This window comes from Mustela nivalis (genome assembly GCF_964662115.1).
Source record: "Mustela nivalis genome assembly, chromosome: 19".
NCBI classification, from domain to species: domain Eukaryota; kingdom Metazoa; phylum Chordata; class Mammalia; order Carnivora; family Mustelidae; genus Mustela; species Mustela nivalis.
In genome coordinates this window covers 37,196,715-37,218,808 of record NC_139038.1, presented here as the reverse complement: position 1 = coordinate 37,218,808, position 22,094 = coordinate 37,196,715, and the positions used below count along the sequence as shown (strand labels likewise).

Here is a 22,094-nt window from a genome sequence, read left to right as displayed (position 1 = left end):
CCCATACTTAGAACTCCCGGTTTACTCCAATGGACGTTTAGTTTACAACAGCCCGCCCAACCTCCCTCTCCCGGTAGCTCCGGGACCTGCCCAGGGGGGAAGCTTCGGGTCGCGGCCCCGCAGGGTCCCGGACGGGGCGGGGGCTAGAAGTAAACGTCCGCAAGCACGCAGAGCGGACATAACGCAGACAATAAATCTGTAGAGCACAGGACAGAGTAAGAGGTAGCGCAATGATTAGGAGAGAGTTTCCAGTTTGCTTGTTTCTAATGTAACTTAGTTGTAGGTTTACAGAAGTGTTTAAAGATCACGAGCATTTGCCAGCCGGCTTGCAAGATGCCCCAAGGGGGCTCTCGGGACTGGCACTAGCCGGTGCAGCACGCGCCCGGCTGCGCGCCCCCCGTTCCTGGTGGTTCGTATTCTAGTTCTTTTTTTTTTTTTAAGATTTTATTTATTTATTTGACAGAGATCACAAGTAGGCAGAGAGGCAGGCAGAGAGAGAGAGAGGAGGAAGCAGGCTCCCTGCTGAGCAGAGAGCCCGATGTGGGGCTCGATCCCAAGACCCTGGGATCATGACCCAAGCCGAAGGCAGAGGCTTTAACCCACTGAGCCACCCAGACGCCCCCGTATTCTAGTTCTTGAACGGGGGCAGGTGAGAGCTGGGGGGGCGGCTACCGGGCACGCTGGACACAGGCCTCAGCTCCGAGTTGGGGGGCGTCTCCCCTCCACCCCGGCCGGGGTCCCCTCCCGAGTCCTGCACCGGGTGGGGCCCGCGAGGGCGCCACGCGATCTCTCGCCCGCCGCTCTACGCGTGGCAGCCTCGCGCGCACCCCTCCCCACCCAGAAGCCCCTGCGGCCGGATGTCGACAGGCCGCGTTCCCGGCACTCCCCGCGCGGGGGCCGCACTTCCGGCGGCTGGGGAACCCGTGAGAGTGCGCGTAGTTCGTCTCTAGGAGTCCGTGAGTCACCGCGGAGTCGCGTGTGTTTTCCCGTGTGCTGAGTCCGGCTGGATTAGTGCGGAGAGACGAGCCACCGGAGCTTCCTCCTGAGTCAGCGGCGCCCGGGGGATGAGGCAAGGAGGCTGCAGGCAAGGGCGCAGACGAGGGCAGGGCCCCGCGGGCGGTGGGGGGACCGGGGGACTGCCTTCTCCTCCCGCGGCGCTGGCCGGTTCTCGTGACCGTGGGCAAGGCGCTGGGCTTCACTTTCTGCAGCAGACGCCGCTTTTCTTCCTTCACGCGGTGCTCTGAGGCAGAGACGTTCGCGCCAGCGCGGTCGCCACCGAGTCACAAGCTGGGAACAGCGTCGTGAGCTCCTGTTGCTTGTCTTGTTCAGGGGGAGCGCGATGTGGAAAGCGTTCTGAGTCGAGAGGAGGTGGGAGGGCACGGTTGAGGTACTGAGGTTCGGGGCCAGCTTAAGGAGAGCTTTTGGAGGCAGGATTTAATTAGGATTGGATGAGATTCAGGCTACCTAGTTGAGCAGGGTCAGGCACAAAAGTTAAGGATTTGTGGTCCCAGTGAGGTGAGGGTTTCCAGTCTTGGAGCTTCGACTGTTGTTTAATGCAAACTGTTGAAAGCTGTGCGGGTGTTTCGTTTTGTTTTAAGGTTTTACTTATTTGTTTGAGAGAGAGCATGAGCTGGGGGCGGGGCCAGAGGAAGAGAGAGAAGCAGAAGCCGACTCCGTGCTGAGCGGGGCGCTCCACGCAGGGCTCGATCCCAGGATTCTGAGATCATGACCTGAGCTGAAAGCAGAGGCTTAACCCACTCAGCCACGCAGGCGCCCGGAAAGTTGTGCGGTTTTAAATGGATTTTTGAGAAGTGGGAGAGTCAGTTTATTTGCACCTTTTGTTTCCCTGGGCAGGTGTTCCTGGCATGGTTAAGTCCCAATAATAGTCACGTTATTTTGCCTCAGCGGGTGAGTCACCGTCCTAGGTTATTTGCATCCAGAGGAATCCTGTATGGGCTTTGCTTACCTGTAGAGTGGGGATCATATTGCAGGGGGAGGGGTAGGAGCTGGACATTCCCTGAGAAGACCAGGGTTTCAGCCTATGCTAGTCTTTTGGTATTGCAGCACCGTGGGGCTCATAAAAATGTCTGAGTCCTGAAAAACAATTAAAAACAAACAAACAAACAATTCTTATTCTCACATAGGAAAAGGGAGCTGCCAAATTGAAATGAATAGATGCTTATTAATATCTTGAAAGCATTACTGTTCACCAGCCAGCAGCAACTCAAGGCATATAGTTACGGGTCCGTTGCATTACCCTGTAGGGAGAGGTGTAGGTGCGTGTGATTGACGCCGTATGGTCAGGAGTTATCAGAACCTTAAAATGGCCTTGGGGCATTTGACTCCTGGCCTCCCATGTCCCCTGCTGCTCCCCTCTCTGAGCTCCTTTCCTCATCTGTACAGTGGGGAAGACGATGCTTTGAGCAGAGTACGGAGGAAGTGAGGCCACATGTTGAGCATGGCAGCCAGCTGTTGTCGGAACTGAAGTCCACATGATCCTGGAGCAGCATCAGCGGTCATCGGTGGTGTGGGCTGCTCTGCATATTGTGGGTCTAGAACAGACTGAGGGCCCCGAGTGAGCGATCTGGGAAGGACTGGGAATGTTAACCAGGTTGGGAGCCAGCAGGAGAAGTGGACAGGATATTAACCACTCTACCAGCACAGTCTAGTTTCCTCCCTTTCCTAGACTACTCCCCACCCCCGCCCCCCAGAACAGGTGCAAGGGTGACATTAAATATATTCAATAACTAGTTCTAAACAATGAGAACAGGCTTGCTCAAGAGGGTGGGAAGCCCCATGCCTCAACAGGCACTAACTTTTACTTTTTTTTTTTTTCCCCAAGATTTATTTATTAGAGACAGAGAGCAGGGGGAGGGGCAGGGGGAGAGTGAGAGAGTCCCTCAGGTAGACTCCCTGCTGACCAGGGAGCTTAACATGGGGCTCTGAGATCATGACCTAAGCAGAAATCAGGTCAGGAGTCGTCTGTGCAACTGAATGAGCCTCCCAGAGGCCCCCACACTTGAACTTTTCAATTGATAGAGTATGGGAAGGTCTAGGGGAGGGCTAGAGCAGCTGGGCATTTAGGGGCAATTGGGGCCTTAGGGAAGTGGCTGTTTACCTGTTCGAAGCTGACATTCAGTTTGGGCCCTGTCAGCATCCTGCCTGAAAATCCACCTGTGCAGGGAAGCCCTGGCACATGATCGACAGGGTCCTGGTGAGAGCTGGGGTCTGCCGGTGAGGCCTCGGCTTCCGGGGTTCCTGGACATTTGAGTGCACCCTCACAGGACTTTGCTAGGTTTGCAGGCCTGCCCATCTTAGAGTTGGGGAAATCTTTCCCCTTTCCTGTTCCAAGCTGACACATTTCCTGTCTCCTCTCTCTCTCCACACCAGTGCTCCCCTCTTTCACAACACCTTGCTGGTGAATTCAGCCTGGACACCACATCATTAGCCACTGGAGAGCTAATTCTTCTTTCCCTTAAGGACAAGGAAGGCTGAGCCTTCAAACCCTGCCAGGATACAAGGGGAAATACTTGCATTCTACTTTTCTGTGGTAAAAAAAAGGGGGAGAAAGAAATCACTACACAATTCTAGAAAAGTCTTTTAAGAGAGTAGTTTGACAATACGTATCAAATAAGTTTATAACCTAGTGATTTCCTTATCAGGAACATAACTAGAGGAACTAAACAGACGTCTTTTAAGGGTTTATGAACAAGGTTGTTTAGTGAAGTATTATATATAACAGTAAAAAGAATGAATGTGCAGTATCAGAGGACATGGCCTCGGGTAGATTATACGGTGGAAGATTACATGGCATAAACAGTCGTGTTACCAATGAGTAGTTTATGGACATGGGATACCAAAATATGTTAAAAATTTTTTTTTAAGATTTTACTTATTTATTTGTCAGAGCACAAGCAGGGGGAGCAATAGGCAGATGGAGAAGCAGGCTCTCTGTTGAGCAAGGAGCCCTACGTGGCAGTGTGGGACTTGGTCCCATGACCTGGGATCATGACCTGAGCTGATACTTAATCAACTGAGCCATTGAGGCATCCCTAAAATCTTTTTTTTTTTAATGTAATTTTCAGAAATGTAAAGGCATGACTTTCAAATAAATAAAAAATGGGCGTGTGTCAAAAATTTTAAGTCATTAATGAGGAAACCAAGAGTTTTTCAAAACTAGTTTAAAAGAGAATCTGAAAGGGCGCCTGGGTGGCTCAGTTATTAGGCATCTGTTTTCAGCTCAAGTCATGATCCCAGGGTTCTCGGATCGAGCCCGGAATCGGGCTCCCTGCTCGGTGGGAAGCCTGTTTCTCCCTCTCCCACTCCCACTGCTTGTGTTCCCTCTCACTGTCAAATAAATAAATGAGAAAAAAATACAAGGGACTCTGAAGAGGACATATATAGGAAATCAGGAGTGCTGAAATCAGTTTGCTAATTGGATACAGAACTGGTCGGTATCCTACAAGACAAGAAAAAGTGATGCTGAGAATCATTATTTCCACAGGCTGGAGAGGGAGATGTAGTGGTGAAGTAGCCTGATTGAAGATGGCAGACCAGAGACCCTGTAGAGTCAGGTAGCTCGGGAGGACCTGCCGTCTGTGCTCAGCCCCCTCTGGGAGCACAGCCAGGTTCCTTCTTCACATGTTTCAGTATCAAGGTTTTTCCCGAGAAGCAAAAGAAGTTCCTGTCCTCATGGAACTGACCGTTCACCATGCTAGTTTCTGAACAAACATGCGGTGACTTTAATAAGAGAAATGTACAGGCTGACAGCAGATTTTTTTCATCGAAAGATAAAATGACTTTCCTAAAATCATCACAGAGGTTTTTTCATCAGTTAAGGAGGGAACCAGTAAGATACTAACTGGTTCAGGAGAGGGCTCAAACCACCACACATTTGTAGTCCTGGAAAGAGCTGAAATGAACTCGCCAACTGACAAGGAGTTGTCAGGACAGGGAGGAAACAGCGCAGTTGCATTGGGGGGTGTGACTTGCTTTTTCTAGAGATCCGAGTTACTGGCATTACTGTCTGTTTTCTGCCAATTAAGTTCTGTCCCTACAGGGTTGTAAATAGCCTCATTAAAGACCCCATAGGGGGGGCGCCTGGGTGGTTCAGTGGGTTAAGCCGCTGCCTTCCGCTCAGGTCATGATCTCAGGGTCCTGGGATGAAGTCCCCACATCGGGCTCTGCTCAGCAGGGAGCCTGCTTCCCTTCCTCTCTCTCTCTGCCTGCCTGTGCGCTCTCGCTCTCTCTCTCTCTCTCTCTCTCTGTCAAATAAATAAATAAATAAATCTTAAAAAAAAAAAAAAAAAAGACCCCGTAGGGCACACAATGGATCAGGAGCTCTCATTACCTCGTTGGCCCAGGGCAGATCTCCTGCACTGTGCCCTGTGGGCGAGTAGGAGAGTGCCACTTAAACTAAGCTGTGGGAGAAGGTGCGGACTCTAACAACGACGGGATTAGAACCTTCCAGATTGAAGGGCCTCTGAGGCCCTGAATGGGTCTCTGAGGGCAGAGGGCTTAGAGGACAGGGAGGGCACCTGTGTCATGTGACTGGGCAGGAATGAGCCAGGAGGAGGGAATGTGAGGGAGAGGGCCGCAGGGGGCAGGTAATGCAGAGCCTGAGGGAGGAGTCTGGAGCTCCTCCCAGGGCAGGGGGCAGCGGCACAGTTGTAAAGGAGGAAGAGTCCTGATCTAACGAGAGTTTTGTTCAGCAGCTCTGGTTGTGAGGAGAAGAGGCTGTTGCCAACTCCAGGGCAGAGCTCATGAGCTGTGCGGCAGGGGAGGGGGCCTAGACGCCCCACTCATGGCTGGACCCCCGTGGCCTGCTGTGGGTCCCATTGATGGTGCTGCTCTCTCTAGGCGGGGGCACTCAGGGCACTTGTCTGCCTGCACTACGGTGGTGGGACCCCCAGACACCATGTGACTGTTGTGACTGTTTAGGCCCTTGTGGTTCCTGTGGTTGATGGCAAGATGCACCTCAGCAGGGACCATCAGGAAACTGGAAACAAAATAAACCCAGATTTGTTACTCTCAAATCCTGGAGAAGCCACCGTTCACCAGGGCCACCCAGTGAGGTCTCCGGGAGGTAGGGAAGGGCACCCACCAGGGCTCTGCCTTTCCTAGGGTCCAAGCTGGAGAGGGCTGGGGTCTCGTGATCTCTCTGTTTACTGGTGGATTTAAACAAAGAGCAGGAATTAGGGCACAGGAAGGGAGGAGTACGGTTATTCTAGGGGCCAGTTACCTAGCCCACCCGGGACTTTCCACGAGGGGGTCGGCCTGGCTGTAACTGGTCTGGTTGTAACTGGTAGCTTTGTCACACAGCTGGTGACCTGTTTATTCCAGATGGCTGTCTTTGAAACGGATGCCCTGTGATCCATGATCCAAATCTTCTTTTCAGGCCTCCTGCTGCAGATACACTGGGACCAGCGGCTGACCCACAGCTCCTAAATCCCTTGGCATTTTCTGGGTGGCAGAGGTGTCTTTTGTTTGAGGAGGCAACTCTGGGTGGACTCTGGATAGCTCTAGGATAGGCCCATCACCAGAAAGCCCAAGTCTACAGGAAACGGGAAGGTGCTGGAGATGGGATGAATCGTCATTCACGCCCACGAGGTGAGCCTCCATGAATATTCCTGAACTGTGGGGTTCGGGGAGCCTCCACATTGGTGAGCACGTCCATGTGCTGGGAGCACAGCACACCCCAGCTTCACGACATGGTAGCTCCTGTGTTCGGGACCCTTCCTGACTTTGCCCTCTGTATCGTTACATCTGGCTGTTCCTCCATCCTTTATCATACAATAAATTAGAAAACATAAGTGTTCCCTTGAGTTCTGTGAGCCATCCTACCAAATTACAGAACCTGAGGAGGGGGTTCTGGGAACCCTGGATTTGTAGCCACATCAGTTGGTACCTGGAGTTGGGGGGATCTTGTGAGGCTGAGCCCTTACCCTGTGGGGTCTGCGCCAAGTCCAGTTGGTCCCTGGAAAGCTGGAGAACTGCTTGGTGAGCAAAATCGCACATGTCTGGTGTCAGAAGAGTATTCTGCGTGTACAGAGTAGTTTTTCCTCTTCATTTGGATACGGGTGGAGAGGCAAAGGCTGATGGGATGGCTCACCTTAGGGCTAGACCGTCCAAGTGGATCTGAGGTCTGGGGATGCCCACTGGGGGTCCCAAGTCCTCAGCACCCAGACGGGCTTGAAGGACAGGCAGTGATGAGTGGAAGTGGGTGCCTCATACCTCACTAAGTGCACTGGGCCTCCCCCTCCACCAACTTCCAGCACAGATAGGGGTCCCCATCCCAGTCATTGACCTATGCCCCAGAGCTGTCTGTCCTCCAGGCTGGAGAAACCAGAAGCCATTCATTAGCAGAAACCAGAAGTCACCCATTGCCCTGGAGGGGTGAGGGGGAGGAGGAACGTGGTTGGAGGTGGCTCTCCACCCTGTGGGGGAGGCTGGGGCTGGTTTTCCATGCTTCCTTTCTGCAGGCATGACTCGGCTGTGCAGGTCACCAGGGGGACTAGGTCACGTCTCTGTGGGAAGCTCTGAAGGAAGGCTGGGGTGCTGCCGCTCCTGGCTCTGGGACCAGCTCCCTCGGGAACTGGACGAGGGCCCCTCGTTCTACACCTGCCCCCAGATGTGGCTGATCCCGTGCAGCATTCACTTCCTTTCCATGAGCCCTTGGCCATGACTTCTGACCTCAAGACTCTGAGGTCCTGCCCCCTCCCCTTCATCTGTGAGTCACTTATATGTCACCAAGAGTGCTGGGAGCTGCCCAGCCTGGTGATGGGTACACAGCCAGCTTGCCTGTTGCCGTCTGCCCTTTTTCCCAGCAGGCTCCTCTGGGCCCGGCCCTGGGCCTTCCCAACCTAGAGCTCCCTTCTGCTTCCTGGTCGTGGAGAAGCACAGCCCTTCCGGACTCATGTCAGTGTTGTTGTGAGAGCGGGCTCCAGTCCGTCCAAGTGGAAGGAGACATGCCCCAGTGCTGGGAGTCTCGCTCTAGCCCAGGCTGGTCACGTGGAAGACACTCAGGGGGCTTGCTGGTCAGAACTTCACGGTGTGCCGCCTCAGGGGAAAGGCCTGTTTTGTGGCCTTTGCTGATTTTGGTGGTGTACGTTGTCCCGTTGTGCTCACCTGATTTCAGAATACTAACGTGATGTCAGCCACTTGAAGACTTCCTGCAAACTTAACGACCAGCTCTTACTAGCCAGTCAGAGCCCGTGGGAACACATCCCTCTAGTAAACGTGCAGTTTGAAAGGTGAACAGAGCAAAGGGGGCTGCGTTTACCTGTGATCCTTCAGCCTGCCCAGACACAAGGAGACAATTCTTGTGATGGTGGTGTGGGCAAAAGAAAGGATGTTCCGCCAACCAGAGAGGTGGTGTGTAGGCGAGGGAATGGAGGTGTAAGGGGTTCTGGCCCCTAGGGTGGACAAGACCACTTGTAGGTCTGTAGGACTGACTGCTTTCCTCCTCACAGATTCACAGCCAAACTGATGAGTTATTTTTCCATGAGAACAGTGAGAGTTACTGAAAAAACGTGGTTAGCCCTAAGAAACCCAGTGTACAGCCAGCTTTTCTGAAGGAGGAAATGGTTGTGAACAAAACTTCGGAGAGTGCTCTAAGGCATGGAGGGAAAACTCTAGAGCAAGCTGACTTAGAGAGGTGTCATAGCAGAAGATAGTAAATCAGTAAGGGATAGTGGAGCAGCTCTAAGTGCAGCTTGGAAGATGCCTGAAGGTCTTAGTGGACCACAAGAACTAACAATGCTTTCTATTCCCGGAAGACATTAGCCAGCAGCACAGAGATACCTGAGTCCTATAATTAACAAATGGAGTGTAGCATTCAGAGTCAGGCAGCTGAGCTCTGTATTTAGGAAGTGTGGGAGTGAGGAAGGGAGTGGGGCAGGGGGCCCCTAAGACCAGAGAAAGGAAGCCTGGGCAACAGGGGGCTGCGATGTGGCACAGAAGGCAATGCTATTATAAGGTGGAGAAAGCTTTTTTCCCCTGAGTTTTAGGTAGGTGGTGTTTGGGGATGTGCTCAGACCACACAGGCCAGGCTGGAGAGCTGGAAGATGGGGAGAGGATTCACTGTGTTTGCCGCTTGAGGCCCCGGTCGAGCCACCGGGTATCCAAAGACGCCTGGGGTGGAAGGGAGTAGCAGAGCTCTGTGGCCAGGACGGGGATGGGCAGAATCAGGGAGACCATGAGGGGCCTGGGCAAAGAACGGAAAATGGAAGGCTCTGGTTATGGGGGCTGGGCTGGGGTGGAGGAGGGGCTCTGAGTGGGTCCTGGGACAGGGTTGGGGACCTGTGGGTTCCTAGGAGAGCTCAGGAGTGCGGTTAGACCAGAGGAAGGAATCCCCAATGACGGAACACCAGCCAGTGAGCCGTGTCCTTGGGTGTCCCCGGGGCCTGCCAGCCAGGGACAAATGGTTCCTGAAAGCCACTAGTGCCCCAGAAACCCTTGCCTGCAGACTTGTGGCCGGTGTTGCTCACTGGTGCTAAGCCCTGCAGGCTGCCAGGCCCTATACCTGAGCGCCCTGCCTCCTGTACCTGGACAGGCAAGGTGGGGCCGGGCCTCCTCACAGATGGTTAAACTGAGGCCCAGGTGGAGGGAGGAGCTTCCATTTCCCTGCTCCTGTGAGTGCTCTGCTGGCTCTCGCCAGGGGCCTGTGTGATCGCTGTCTGGGCAACTGGGTGCTGGCCAGGGCCACTCCCCTGCTACGGCCCAGTGTTCACAAGGGGACATTCAGACTTTCTTCCCTGTTCTTTTAGCTGTAGTCAGAGCGGCAGGATTGAGTGTTTGCCCCACTGCTGAGTGCGCGGCTCAGTGGCATTAAACACACGCACATGTCCCACTGTCCACGGACCTTTCCCAGCTTCCCGAAGGACTGTCCCCGCCAAACCCTAACTGCAGGCCCCTCCCTGGCCCCTGGCACACCCCTTCCACATCCTGGGGCTGTGGCTCTACAACCTCCGGGACCTCCTGGAAGTGGAATCCTGCCGTATGTGTCCTTTTATGTCCAGCTCTTGTCACTGAGCCCAGTGTCCTCCACCCCACACCCCCCCACCCCCATGGCAGATGTCCGGTGCTTCTTTCCTTGTTATGGCTGGATACTATCGATGCTATTTTGTTGGGTGGGTGGACAGGCCACACTGTTTGTCCATTCATCCGTGGATGCACACGGGGTTGCTTCGGCTCGGCTCTGTGGGTCCTACTGCTGTGGACGTGGGGCTCAGGCACATGGGCCACATGGGTCCTCTCACCGTCTGCTGAGAGCCGCTCCCCGCACCCCCAAGCACCCTGTCCCTGTGCCCTCCCCGTGGAACAGCCTCCCCACTTCTTTCCCTGTCTGGTTCCCTGGAGCCCAGGTCAGTGTCACCTAGATGCCCCTCCCCCTCAACCTCGCCGCCATGCCTCTCCTCTGCCACAGCTCAAATCCGCCAGTCCCAGCCAGTGGAGCCTTTGCTGGTGTGGTTCCGGGGGCCGGAATGACCTCCGACTGGAGCACTGGAGGGAGCACTGTCCTGTGTCCCGACACAAGGGCCACCCTCTCCCCGGCCGCATCCCCTTCTTGGTTGGGCTTCCCCAGGACTTCATCATCCATCAGACTAAATGATTTATTCCTATTGTTTTTGTCTTTCCTCTGGGGTTGGTTTCAGTTCACTCCCTGCTGTGTCCTGGGCTGGTGCAGCGATGCCCAGCGGGCCCTGGTGGTTGTGGGTTGGGGGTGAGTGTGTGGCCCGATGCGGATGTCTGCTCTGCCGGGGATGGCATTAGTAGGCGCTCCTCTGCCTGGAGTGTGGTGGGACTAGCTCTGCAGTCCCCTGCGTCCTGCATACCTCTGGCCTCATCCTTGGCCCTGAGAGGGCACCCCAGATAGACGGCTACAGGTAGGCGGCAGGGTGGGTGCCCAGGTGATGAGGGGCCCAGCCAGTACGCCTGGCGTCCCTCCAGCATACAGTAGGCACGCCATGGGTCTTTGGTTGACCGTTGAATCATGCCAGGTTTCCCACTCTGGGAACTGGGGCCTTGCTTAGGACCCGTGCCAGAGTTCACTGGCTTTTCAGGACTTCTGTGGCACCTGCCAGGTCCCTCTGCTTGAGGCCCTCAGCCAGGCTACCCTGTCTTGGGGGCAGTGACCTCTCAGGACACATGCATGCCCCTTGGGTCACCTGGGCAGTCACCCAGGTGTCAGGAAAGGCTGTTACACAGAGGACGCTGGGGACGCAGCAGTCTGGAGTGGTTCAGCCCAGCAGAATCCTCCAGAATCCCCTCTGCCCTCGTCCCTGACTCACCATCGTCGTGTCCACCTCCCAGCGCAGGGAAGATGCGGGCTGCCTGAAGACAGGACCTGTGTCTTACCCACCACTGTTTCCCAGTGCCCAGCACAGGGCCTGGCCTACGGCAGTTGCCCAGTAAATGCTTATCAAATGAGCCTGGGAGGCCAGCCACCTTAGTAGCAGGAAGGGAGTGGGTTGGGGGAGCTTGAGGCTAGGCATGGAGTACAGGGGTGACCCAGGATCGGAGGCAGGTGAGGGAGAGCACCTGCAGAACCAGCCCCTCACCTTGGAGACTGGGTGAGGGTGCTCTCGGACAGCCCCCTCCTTCCAGTCCTGGGAAGAGTGTATCAGGTGGGGGCTGTTTGAGGTGGGCGGGGTACAGCGGAGGGCGGGCTCGCCCTGACGTGGAGGGGTGATTCTGGCTGCAGTTCAACCCCCAGTTTTCTCCTGCCCTTCCCACTGAAGCGGGAGTGGGGGAGGGGGGTCAGTAAAACACACCGATGGTCCTTTGGTACTGACACCCCCGTCTCCAGGGGAGGTGGCCAGTTGCTGACACCTGCCACCGCCAGACCCTTCCATCCTGGGTGGGGAGGCAGCGCTGGGCCCCCCACACAGGCTGTGAGAGCGGAGCATGTTGGCCAAGCTGGGGAGCGCCAGAGAGGCTGAGGGTGTGTGCCCAGCGGGGTGCACTGAGGGGCGGCCTGGAGGGCTCCCAGCTCCTCCCAGCCCAGACTCCCTCTCTCCTGCGAGGACCCTCCTGCCTGAGTCTCTGCACGGCCCACTCCCAACTGCCCTCTGGGCCTCTGTTTCGAGGCCCTCCTTTTCTGGGCGGCCTTCGCTGGCCGCCGCCAGAGTCCGGCGCCTCCTTGGGCCCCTGAGACTCCCAGCACCCCCAGACCTAGGCCCTTGGGTAAAAACCATCCAGCCCCTGGACCGGGATCTGCTGAGTCCCGTCCAGTCACCTGCCTCCAGATTGAGGTTCAAATCTAGGCTCCCCCCACCCCAACTCCACCCTCTCACCAGGCCCTGTTTCCTCCGCTGAGATACAGCGGGGTGGGGCCCACGGTAGGCTCCCACTATGTTGTGCTTCTTCCCAGCACAGGGTTTATTGATCAAATGAACAAAAGGACAGAGATACACGGTGGGTCTCGGAAGAGGATTCGGCCTGCCCCTCCTGCTTGGGGTGGGGGCATCATGGGATCGGGGCACTGAGGGAGGAACTGGTGGGGACCCCGGGTCATCGGGTCTCATCTGGGGCACCCGCTGCCCTCTGACCCGAGTGTGGGGGATGGCACCCAGCCCTGCCCAGGCAGCCGTGTCAGTCAGCCACCTGGGCACCTGGCCGGCCCTGCCTGGTCTTCCCTGCAGTCCAGGTGAGGGGTGAGTCGTTCGCCACCAAGTGGCAGGACCCACATGACAAGCAGTCACTGGGGGCCTGATTCATAGCCTTCCAGGAAGTGGTTAACGGGATCCCAGAGCCCGGGGCTTGGTGAGGTCTCCTGGCTGAGTCACGGTGGCCCCTGGAGGAAGGAGCCGTTACTGAGCCTTTCTGAGCAGCCCCCTTCTCCCCAAGGCCCTGGGACCTCGCCAAGACCCCTTATCCTAGCCTTCAGCTTCTGCAGGCCTAGGCCCCAGGCCCTCCCTTCAGCACCCAAACTGGGGGACTTTCACAATGTCAGTGCCACTGGCCTAGACCTCTGGGTCCGGGTTCTGCTCCTCCAGAGGGTAGATCCGGGGCCCACAGCTGGAGCCAGGGTCCTGAGCTCCCAAACCAGATCCCTGAGTCCACTGCTCCAGGGCAGAGGGAGGGGTCTCAGCTAGAGCCCCCATTCCCCTTAACGGCTCATTTCCTCCCAGTAGTCCCACCCCTCCTGTGACCTATAGCCTGGGGTGGCAGGGACTGAGCCACTCACTCAGTTGGGGGACTGGTCCAACAGCATTCCACCTCCCAGGATAAAACCTCGGGTGACCTGTAGGGAACTCCACACACCCTGTCACAGGCAGGACTGCTCTCCCATCCGCGCGCCTGTGCCCCTGCTGGCCATGGTAGTTTCCAGAGCTCCCCCAGCCCTGGGTGGGGGCGGTCTCAGGATCTTAACCCCACTGCTGCTTCTGGCTTCTGCAGGTGAGTTCTGAGGCTCTGCCCCCCCCTCCTCTGCACCCTCCATAGCCACCCCCTTCCTGCTCCCTACTCAGCACCTGCCCACCTGCCGGTCCCTCCCAGCCCTGCCTGTACCTGGTCTCCATTCCTTTCCATCCCCCGCCTTCTCTGCTGCTTGCTCTTCTCTGCTGTGTCCTGTGGCTGCCAGCAGGACTGCAGGACACACTGAGGCAGGCTGCGCCCCTGCCTGGACCTCACCATACCTCAGCCCTCCCTGAGCTATCCATTGTCCCCCCTCATCCTCGTCTTCCTCCCCGCTCTCTGGTCCACGCATTTCTGTTGTAGGCCTCGGGCTGGGGATAGAGAGGGTCTCGGACCCCACCCTCAGGTCTGGGGGAAACCTAAGAGGGTTGGGCGTGTGCGCCCCAACTCTTAGCCTCCGTGAGAGGTGCCCAGGAGCCGGCCGTCCTCTGCCAGGCAGGTGGGATGGAGCGTGGGCGCAGGCGGGCCAGGAGGCTGGTGGGAGGGTAAGGCTGCAACTGAGAGAGGGCGCCTGAGGTTTCCGTCAGCCCTACCCAGGCTCCAGGAAATGCCCCACCCTGGAGGTCTGGGGAGCTGCCCTGGGCACTGGGGGCGGAGGCCTCCTCTCTGCTCACCTGACTCTTCCTTCTCTCTCCTGCAGCTTCCCTCCATGCTGCCAGGATACCTGGTGAGTGGGGCCTGTACCAAGTGGCAGGGGCAGGGGAGGAAGGCAGGCTGCAAAGGGGACCGGGAAAGCAGAGCCGAGAGGGGGCCCAGAGCAGGGCAACATCAGCGGGTGAGAGGAGCTCAGAGGAAGGCCAGCCTGAGGGGAGGGCAGAGGAAGGGCGGGGAAGGGCCCCCCAACACACGCACAGGGCATAGCCAGGGCGGGAGGTTTGGGCCCCAGGGGTGACAAAACGTGACTCTTCTCCACCAGCTCCCCCGACCTGTGGGAAGCCGCAGCGGCTAAACCGGATCGTGGGTGGCGAGGACAGCAGCGATGCCGAGTGGCCCTGGGTCGTGAGCATCCAGAAGAACGGGACCCACCACTGTGCTGGCTCGCTGCTCACCAGCCGCTGGGTGGTCACCGCCGCCCACTGCTTCAAGGGGTACGTATGGCCTGTCCTGTACTTGACACCCAGGCTTTCTGCCCTAGACCGTGGGCTCCCCACTCAGCCTCAGCCTCCAGGTCTCAGTCCAGTCTCAGAGCCTCTCAGAAGAGAGACCCTGCTTCAGGGACCTTCCTGAGCATGTCATCCCCCAGACCCTTCCTGGCACCCTACGCCCCAGGTTCCTTAGTGACCCGATCTCCTTTCCTCTCCTGCCAGCAATCTGAACAACCCATCCCAGTTCTCTGTACTGCTAGGGGCCTGGCGGCTGGGGAACCCTGGCCTGAGGTCCCAGGAGGTAGGTATCGCCTGGGTTCGGTCCCACCCCGTGTACTCCTGGAGAGAGGGCTCCCGTGCGGACATCGCCCTGGTGCGCCTGGAGCACTCCATCCGCTTCTCTGAGCGAGTCCTGCCCATCTGCCTGCCGGATTCCTCCGTCCACCTCTCTCCGAACACACGCTGCTGGATCGCAGGCTGGGGGAGCATCCGTGATGGAGGTGCGGCTTCTCCCGGGCTGGAGGGTAGCCAGGAACACAGGGATGGTGGGGAGCAGAGGGCAGAGGCCAGAGGCGTAGCAGAAGGAAAAAGACTCTCTTCTGATGACAGAGACAAAAAGTGAGCTGCAGTCCAGAGGTGGGGAGTCATGGAGAGCTAGGCAGACAGCTTTGGGCCTCTCCATAAAAGGGATCTGTGGCGACGTCCTGAGGCCGCAACAGGCAGATCAGCGAGGCTATTAAGTGATGGAGGAAGGGCTGGAAGTAGAGTGTGGGGCCAGGCTGACTGCGGACTGATGTCCAAGTGGGAAACGGGCTCCTCCTGGTGGCAGTGTGCCATAATTGCGGGCAAAATTTCCAGAAGGACATAGTCACCATAACCAGAAAACAGAATTGTCAGACCAAGTCTGGAAAACATCATAAGTCAGATAAAGTAAGAGACAGAGAAGCAGAAAAAAAGGAAGGGAGGGAGGGAAGGAAGGCAGGCAGGTAGATACTGGGGAGGGAGGCTAAGAGGAAAAAGTGTAAGAAAAATGGGACCTCAACCAGATTCCAAAAGAAGTACAAGAAATGGCACCAGGTTCCTGGGGGTCCCTGAGTCTGAGGTTGCGGGCAGCCTCCCCATGGTCATCCTACGGGGCTTCTCCAGGAACTCCAGTTATGGGCTGGGGAGGGTCTGCAGACTGTCCCCAAGGCCTCCAGTTCCCTGGGGTTTGGGGGACTTTCATGTCCTAATAGCCTCCAGCATGGGGTGATGGTGACCACTTCCCTTGTCCTGTCCCCACGCTGGACAAGGTGGTGCTTGAGCTGGGACCCATGATTCTCTCCATTTGTGGGCATCTCCAATCTCCAAAAATTCTGGGTCTCAGGATGCACACTCCTGTTTGGGTTCAGTAGATCCAGAGGTGGAGTCTGGGAATTGGGGTTTTCTATAGGCGTTTGGGAGAATCTGACAGAGTTGATCGTTAGCCTTTGAGAATGGCCTCCAAGGGGGACTGAGGGGCCGTTGGGACAGTGAAGAGAGGGTTTCCCAAGCCTGATGCCCTGTTCCCTGCCCCCAGTGCCCCTGCCCCATCCCCAGACCCTGCAGAAACTGGAGGTTCCCATCATTGACTCAGAAATCTGCAGCCGCCTATACTGGAGGGGAGCAGGGCAGGGGGCCATCACTGAGGACATGCTGTGTGCGGGCTACCTGGAGGGGCAGCGAGATGCCTGTCTGGTGAGCACCCACCTTCTTCCCAGCACTGCCCGCTGCCCACCCCCCAAGTCAGCTGGGACCCGCAAGTTCCCGAGATGCCTACAGAACTGGGCCTCTGCTTGGCCCAGGCACCCGTCTGCCAGGCCATACACCAAAGCTCTGCTGAGCGTCTTGGGGTGCCAGACCCCACTCTCTGGGAGCTTGCCTTCTTCTGAGGGGGCTCCTCCGTCCTGGCCCCCAGCTCCAGCTCCATACAGTGGGTGGCTCGGACACTAGATCCTGCTCGTGGCTCCTCCTCTGCTACCTGGGGTGCTGATGTGGCTTGGGCTGTGAGCGCCGAGGTCTGGCTCAAAGTGCCCCTCACCAGCAGTGAGGGCCTGTCCTCCAGGTTGCAGAAGCCCACCCCCACCACCCACCCTACAAGGGAACCCCTTGCCACCTGAGGTGTCAGTCCTGGGCTCTGCCCAGCCCTGACCCACATGGGTCCCTGACCTCACCTCCTCTCCACAGGGTGACTCCGGAGGCCCCCTCATGTGCCAGGTGGAGGGCACCTGGCTGCTGGCGGGCATCATTAGCTGGGGTGAGGGCTGCGCAGAGCGCGACCGGCCTGGCGTCTACATCAGCCTGGCTGCCCACCGCTCCTGGGTGATGCGGATCGTGCAGGGGGTGCAGCTACGTGGGCACTCGCAGGGGAGCGGGCCCTCCCCTGGCCTTGTGCCTTAGGATCCAGGGAGATGGGAGGCCGCCATTGTAAGTGAGCCACCTGCCTCCCAGGGGCGCCTGCATACCGGCACCGCTGCCTCTGTAGCAAGGCCCTGCCCCACCCGCAGGAGCACCTTTCTATGTGTATATATGTTAACAATTTTTACAGTTATTTGTAGCCCTGCCCGTATATCTTATTTATTCTAATTTCAATAAATTATTTATTCCCCTGTTGCTGTTTTTCCAGGTGTGGGGACATTGGGAAGCAGGGGTACACCTGGGATTAAAATGGAGCAGATGGGTGTGACTGTGGTGGCACGCCAGGGACCAGGTGTCCCTTGCACCTGTGTTTCAGCATTCTGACCCCCGGCCTTTGCACTTCTTTCCTATGCCCCCCTCCCACCGGAAGGCCACAGAGAGAGGAGGCGGGAGGCCCAGCGGGCTGCAGGGCCAGTCCAGGCCCCCAACCTGCCTGTTGGGTTTCCAAAACTGGGCTAGTGAGGAAAAACCTGCCCATATGAGAGTGGGATGTCCCCTCCCTCCCCTGAGAACCAGGTCTCCCGGATTTGGGCTGAGGCAACCAGGGCCTCTGCACCCCCAGGAGCTGACTCAGGAGTGACTCACTGCTGATTCTGTGAGTAGTCCTACAAGGACAGAGCAAAACAATGAGATGGGAGGTCACTAAGCCTGGCAACACAGTGGGCTAGAGTCAGCTGGCCTGAGCCCATGGCGGATGGGGGGGGGGCAAGTCCTGGGCCACAGAGGGTATGTCAGCTAACCCCCTTCCCCTGGGACTGCCCCTCTCCCGCCCTCTCCTCTGCAGCGGGGGCCCTGGCCTCCTGGGCCTGCCCCCCAGAGGCCCCCCCATCCCGAGAACCTCATCTTCACCCACCTGGGGTTCCCTGCAGCCCATGGATGTGCCAGCTGAGGGCCCTGTGGTTGTGTGAACCCGATGGTGGTTCACACAAAGAGATTCATTCTAGAAGTCAAGGAAGCAGCTAGGTGCGGTCATGCCGGCGGACTGCTTACAAAGTTTCTCCAGCTAGAAATTGCCTATGAAGCGAGTTTCTGAGAAGGCAGCACGGGGTTCTGGCTGGCTTGCTTTTTGGCCCCCTTCCTAAGGAGCAGCTTCTCAAGCATTGGTTCGTGTTGTTTTGATGACCCTGGAGTTGTTACCAGACCACAGTACCTGCCTTGGGGTTGGTTTTATCAAAAAAACAAACAGGGCCCCGGCCTCCTGCTCATCTGGGAGCCAGCCTGGGGAGGGAGTGGTAACTCAGGTCAGCGCTGCATCCAAATCCCAGCCCTCCCTTTGTGATCCAGTCCCCTCATTACCTGCCACTTGCCCTGCCCCCTCTCCTGCCTTCAGCCCGCCCCACCTCTTGCTATGCCTCCTCCTCCCTCTGTCCTCCAAGCTCTCCCAGCACTCCTCACCCCTTCTTCTGCCCCTGCTGCTTCTCCTCATTCTTCCCCTCTCCATCTTCTGTTCCTCATGTTCTCCCTGGTCCCCAGTAACAGAGGATCCCCCACAGAAGCCCCTGAGGGAGGGAACAGGTAGGGGTAGTGCCAGGACACTCCAGTGGGGGTGGGTTCTCTCTGAGTTGGGCTCTGGGCCTCCAGGGAGCCCCCAGCGCACCCTCCTGGAGAAGCTGGATGGCGGTCTTGGAGGGCAGGCTGGGTGCCAAGTGGGGAACCAGCACCTGGGTCCCCATCACAACACCATATGCATTGACCCCTCTTTGCTCAGGGCTGGGGCATCCAGGAGGTGGAAACCGAGTCCACCCAGTGCCAGCAGAGAAGCCCTTTTGCTCCTGAGTTGGAGCTGGGCTAGGAACAACCCCCAAATCTGGACCACTCGGTGGGGAGGACTGGCTGTTTGGGCTCCATGGACCCCAGCTGCCTCTGGGGACCACAGAGTCCCTGGGCCTGCCGGTGGTCTCCTCAGGAGAAGTCCCCGGGACCCAGGGGGGCAGCTGTCTCCACCTACCACAGCCTTCCACACAGAACAGCCCTTCCCAGAGCTCCCCTGACCTCCCCAAGGTGACAAATGTCATTCCAGCAGGAGCTGCCTTAGCTGCAGGCTACTCAGTCTGTCCCTCCACATGCTCTCGCCTCAGGTCTTTTTTTATTTATTTATTTTTTATTTGACAGAGATCACAAGTAGGCAGAGAGGCAGGCAGAGAGAGAGGAAGGGAAGCAGGCTCCCTGCTGAGCAGAGAGCCTGATGTGGGGCTGGATCCCAGGACCCTGGGATCATGACCTGAGCCGAAGGCAGAGGCTTTAACCCACTGAGCCACCCAGGCGCCCCTCGCCTCAGGTCTTTAACCCTTGAGACGTCCATCCCCATGCCCGGGACTCCACGGTTCTGCCCGCACGTCCAGAGCAAGTGAGCACACAGGCACTGAGCCCAGCTCTTGTACAGTGGCAGCCTCCGTGCCAGGTAAGCCCATGCCCCTCCCTTGCTTCCTCCTCTGAAGATACTGGAAAAGTGAAAAGCTCAATTCTGCAATCTCCTGCAAGGTCACTGGAGTGTTGGTCCAGAAGAGGGAAGCAGATGTCCGGTGGGTGGTTTCTTGGGAAGATGGCTTTTTCCTGGTAAAAGGGACATACTCAGCCAACATCTTTTCCCATCCACTTCCTTCTTCTAGTCTTGGATGTTGATGTGATGCTTAAACATCAGCAGCCATCTTACCACCATGAGGTGACAAGCTGTTACACCAAATGACAGCAAAGGTTCAGGAGCTGTGGGTGTGAGGACATGGCGGGTCCACTATCCGGTCTTCGACAGCTGCCTCCATCCATGCGTCCGTGTGCTTCTAAGCTGCTGTTGGTCAATCTTTTACTTGCCACTAATTGCATTTCTAGCTGTTATACTTGCAAAGCCTCTGTTTTACAATAGTTTTAGAATAGTTTTAGATTTGTAGAAAACTTCTTGGTTTTTTACAGAAAATTCTTTTTGTTATCATGAAAACAGTAATGTTAGATTTCGTCAATCACGTCACATTTAGGTTTTCTTTTAAAGATTTTAATTTTTTTTAATTTTTAAATTTTATTTTTTTAAAAGATTTTTAAAAAATTTATATTTGACAGAACAATCACAGTGAAGGGCAGAGGGAGAAGCAGACCCCCCTCTAAGCAGGGAACCCGAAGCGGGACTCGATCCCGGAATTATGGGATCATGACCTGTGCTGAAAGCAGATGCTTAACTGACTGAGCCACCCAGGCATCCTAAGATTTTATTTTTAAGTAACCCCTGCATTCAGCGTGGGGCTCGAACTCACAACCCTGAGATCAAGAGTTGCTCACTCCACCAACTGAGCCGGCCAGGCATCCTGCACATATGAATTATCCAAATTATGAAGGCTTTGAGCTCATACCTGCCCACAAGAATCCTGGACCTGCAGAGGGCCCCCCCATGCTGTATCAGGGATCCCAAGGATGTAAAGAATTTGTCCAAGAACAAGCCTTTCCTTGTCTCTTTCCTGATTCAAGTCTCTTTGTGGTGCTGCCGCCCCCCAAGGCACCTGAAGGAGTCTCACCGCTGCCCCAGCTGATGGGGTCCTGGTGAACTCACCAGTGTTGATGTTGAATGCAGCCCCCCAAAATGCCCTCCAGCTGGTGGTCAGAGAAAACACACTGTACGGTGCCCGATCAATCGGGAGGATTTGCTCAGCCACTGAGAGGAGCAGACGCCCCGTGAGGCCTGCAGACGCCCTGTGAGCAAGCTGAGGGGACTTGCCAATTCCCAGCGCCGCAGGGGCGGAGAGCAGGTAGTGGCTGCCGTGGGCACCCCCTGCCTCCTCTCTTGCCCTCCTGGTCTACATTCAGGCCATCAGCCAATCCTTTTGGTTTTCCTCCATCCAGGATATATGTCCAGATATGGCCACTCATTCCTCCACCGGCCTGGTTGTTCTCCACCAGGTCCTGCGTTTCGGCAGTGGCCTCCTCACTGGGCTCCCTGCTTCTGCTCTGGCTCCAGCAGCCTCGTCTCTGCACAGCTGCACAGCTCTGAAACTGGCTGTCTCCAAGCCTGAGTCTCACGCCACCCTTCAGAACCCTCTGTGGGCTCCTCACCTCCCTCAGAGGAAATGACGTCATCCTTCTGGCCTCCCCGCCCCCTCCCCCTCAGTCAGGGAGCTGCAGCTGCAGGGCTCCCAGGTGTGCACTCGAACACCACAGGCATGCTTCTGCCTCAGGGCCTTTGCACCTGCAGTCTCCGCTTCCCCCACGTGACTGCAGGCTCCACTAACCACAGATCTGCGCTCAGATGCCACCATGTCACCATCCTGTTTACAAGAGCAGCCTTCCCTCCCTCCCCTCTTCTTCCTTTGGACGGTTTCCTTCCCTGGGACATGTATTACTGTTTAACATACTATGTTGCAGAGAGTTTCAGTCACCCCCAAATCCTCCTTGTGCCCCTTCCGGGTCAGTTCCCCTATCCCACCTCCCAGTCCCCGAGTGACCACTGATCTGCCTTCTGTCCTTCCTGGTATTTGAGGTAAACAGAGTCACCCAGCAAGTCCTGTCTTGGGCCTGGCTTCTTCGGCTTCAGCGGGATGTCTGTGGGGGCTCCCCCGGTGGCGGTGTGCCCTTATTGCCGGTGGTGTGCCCGGGTGTTCCTGAGAGGCCACAGCACTGAGAGACCTCACCCATTCTCGTGTTGATGGGCCCTTGGGTTGTTTCTGGGTTTGGCTGTTTCCCCCTAAAGCTCTGTGAACACTTGGAAGTGTTCACATGTGGACGTGTTTTCACTTCCGCTGAGCCAACACCTGGAAGTGGAATGGCTGGGTCATAAACTGTGTGTATATTTAGTGTTTTTTTTTTTAAGATTTTATTTCTTTATTAGAGAGAGACAAAGCAGGAAAGAGGGAGAAGCAGACTCCCCGCTGAGCCAGGAGCCCGATGTGGGGCTCGATCCCAGGACCCTGAGATCATGACCCAAGCCAAAGGCAGAGCTTTAACCCATTGAGCCACCCAGGGGCCCCCTATTTTTATTTTTATAGAAAATGTAGGTATGTGTTTTATGTCTTCTCCCCCCTCCTATTTGTTAGTTACTCATTTTTATTGTAGTTTACAATTATATTATTGTATTTTACAAAAGCACATGCCACGATTTTTTTAAGGTTCCCAGAGCCGGTTGCAGCGTGGCGAGCACCGGGCTCCTCAGATACCAGGGGGTGCCCAGATTTCAGC

The 22,094-nt window shown here is 56.5% G+C and overlaps 1 protein-coding gene across 2 annotated transcripts; it reads left to right on the top strand.

Moving 5' to 3' along the window:
- The first annotated feature begins 420 nt into the window (after positions 1 to 420).
- On the top strand, positions 421 to 17,135 carry LOC309854368 (brain-specific serine protease 4-like). 2 transcript variants are annotated; one of them, XM_082713423.1, is made up of 7 exons: positions 421 to 1,084; positions 6,398 to 6,609; positions 14,060 to 14,086; positions 14,336 to 14,507; positions 14,727 to 15,004; positions 16,063 to 16,220; positions 16,710 to 17,135. In XM_082713423.1, the coding sequence occupies exons 2-7, from the start codon at positions 6,585 to 6,587 to the stop codon at positions 16,920 to 16,922; spliced, it is 873 nt and encodes a 290-aa protein (XP_082569549.1). In that variant the 5' UTR covers positions 421 to 1,084; positions 6,398 to 6,584; the 3' UTR covers positions 16,923 to 17,135. The 2 variants fall into 2 exon arrangements, with proteins under 2 accessions (XP_082569549.1, XP_082569548.1); XM_082713422.1 differs by lacking the exons at positions 421 to 1,084; positions 6,398 to 6,609 and adding an exon at positions 13,212 to 13,401.
- Positions 17,136 to 22,094: the final 4,959 nt, after the last annotated feature.

Excerpts from the sequence above, each read along its gene's own strand:
- LOC309854368 (XM_082713422.1), top strand. The coding sequence starts at position 13,320 with ATGGTAGTTTCCAGAGCTCCCCCAGCCCTGGGTGGGGGCGGTCTCAGG. Across the intron at positions 14,508-14,726 it reads GCCGCCCACTGCTTCAAGGG|CAATCTGAACAACCCATCCC; the intron begins GTACGTATGGCC and ends CTCTCCTGCCAG. Across the intron at positions 16,221-16,709 it reads GGCAGCGAGATGCCTGTCTG|GGTGACTCCGGAGGCCCCCT; the intron begins GTGAGCACCCAC and ends TCCTCTCCACAG.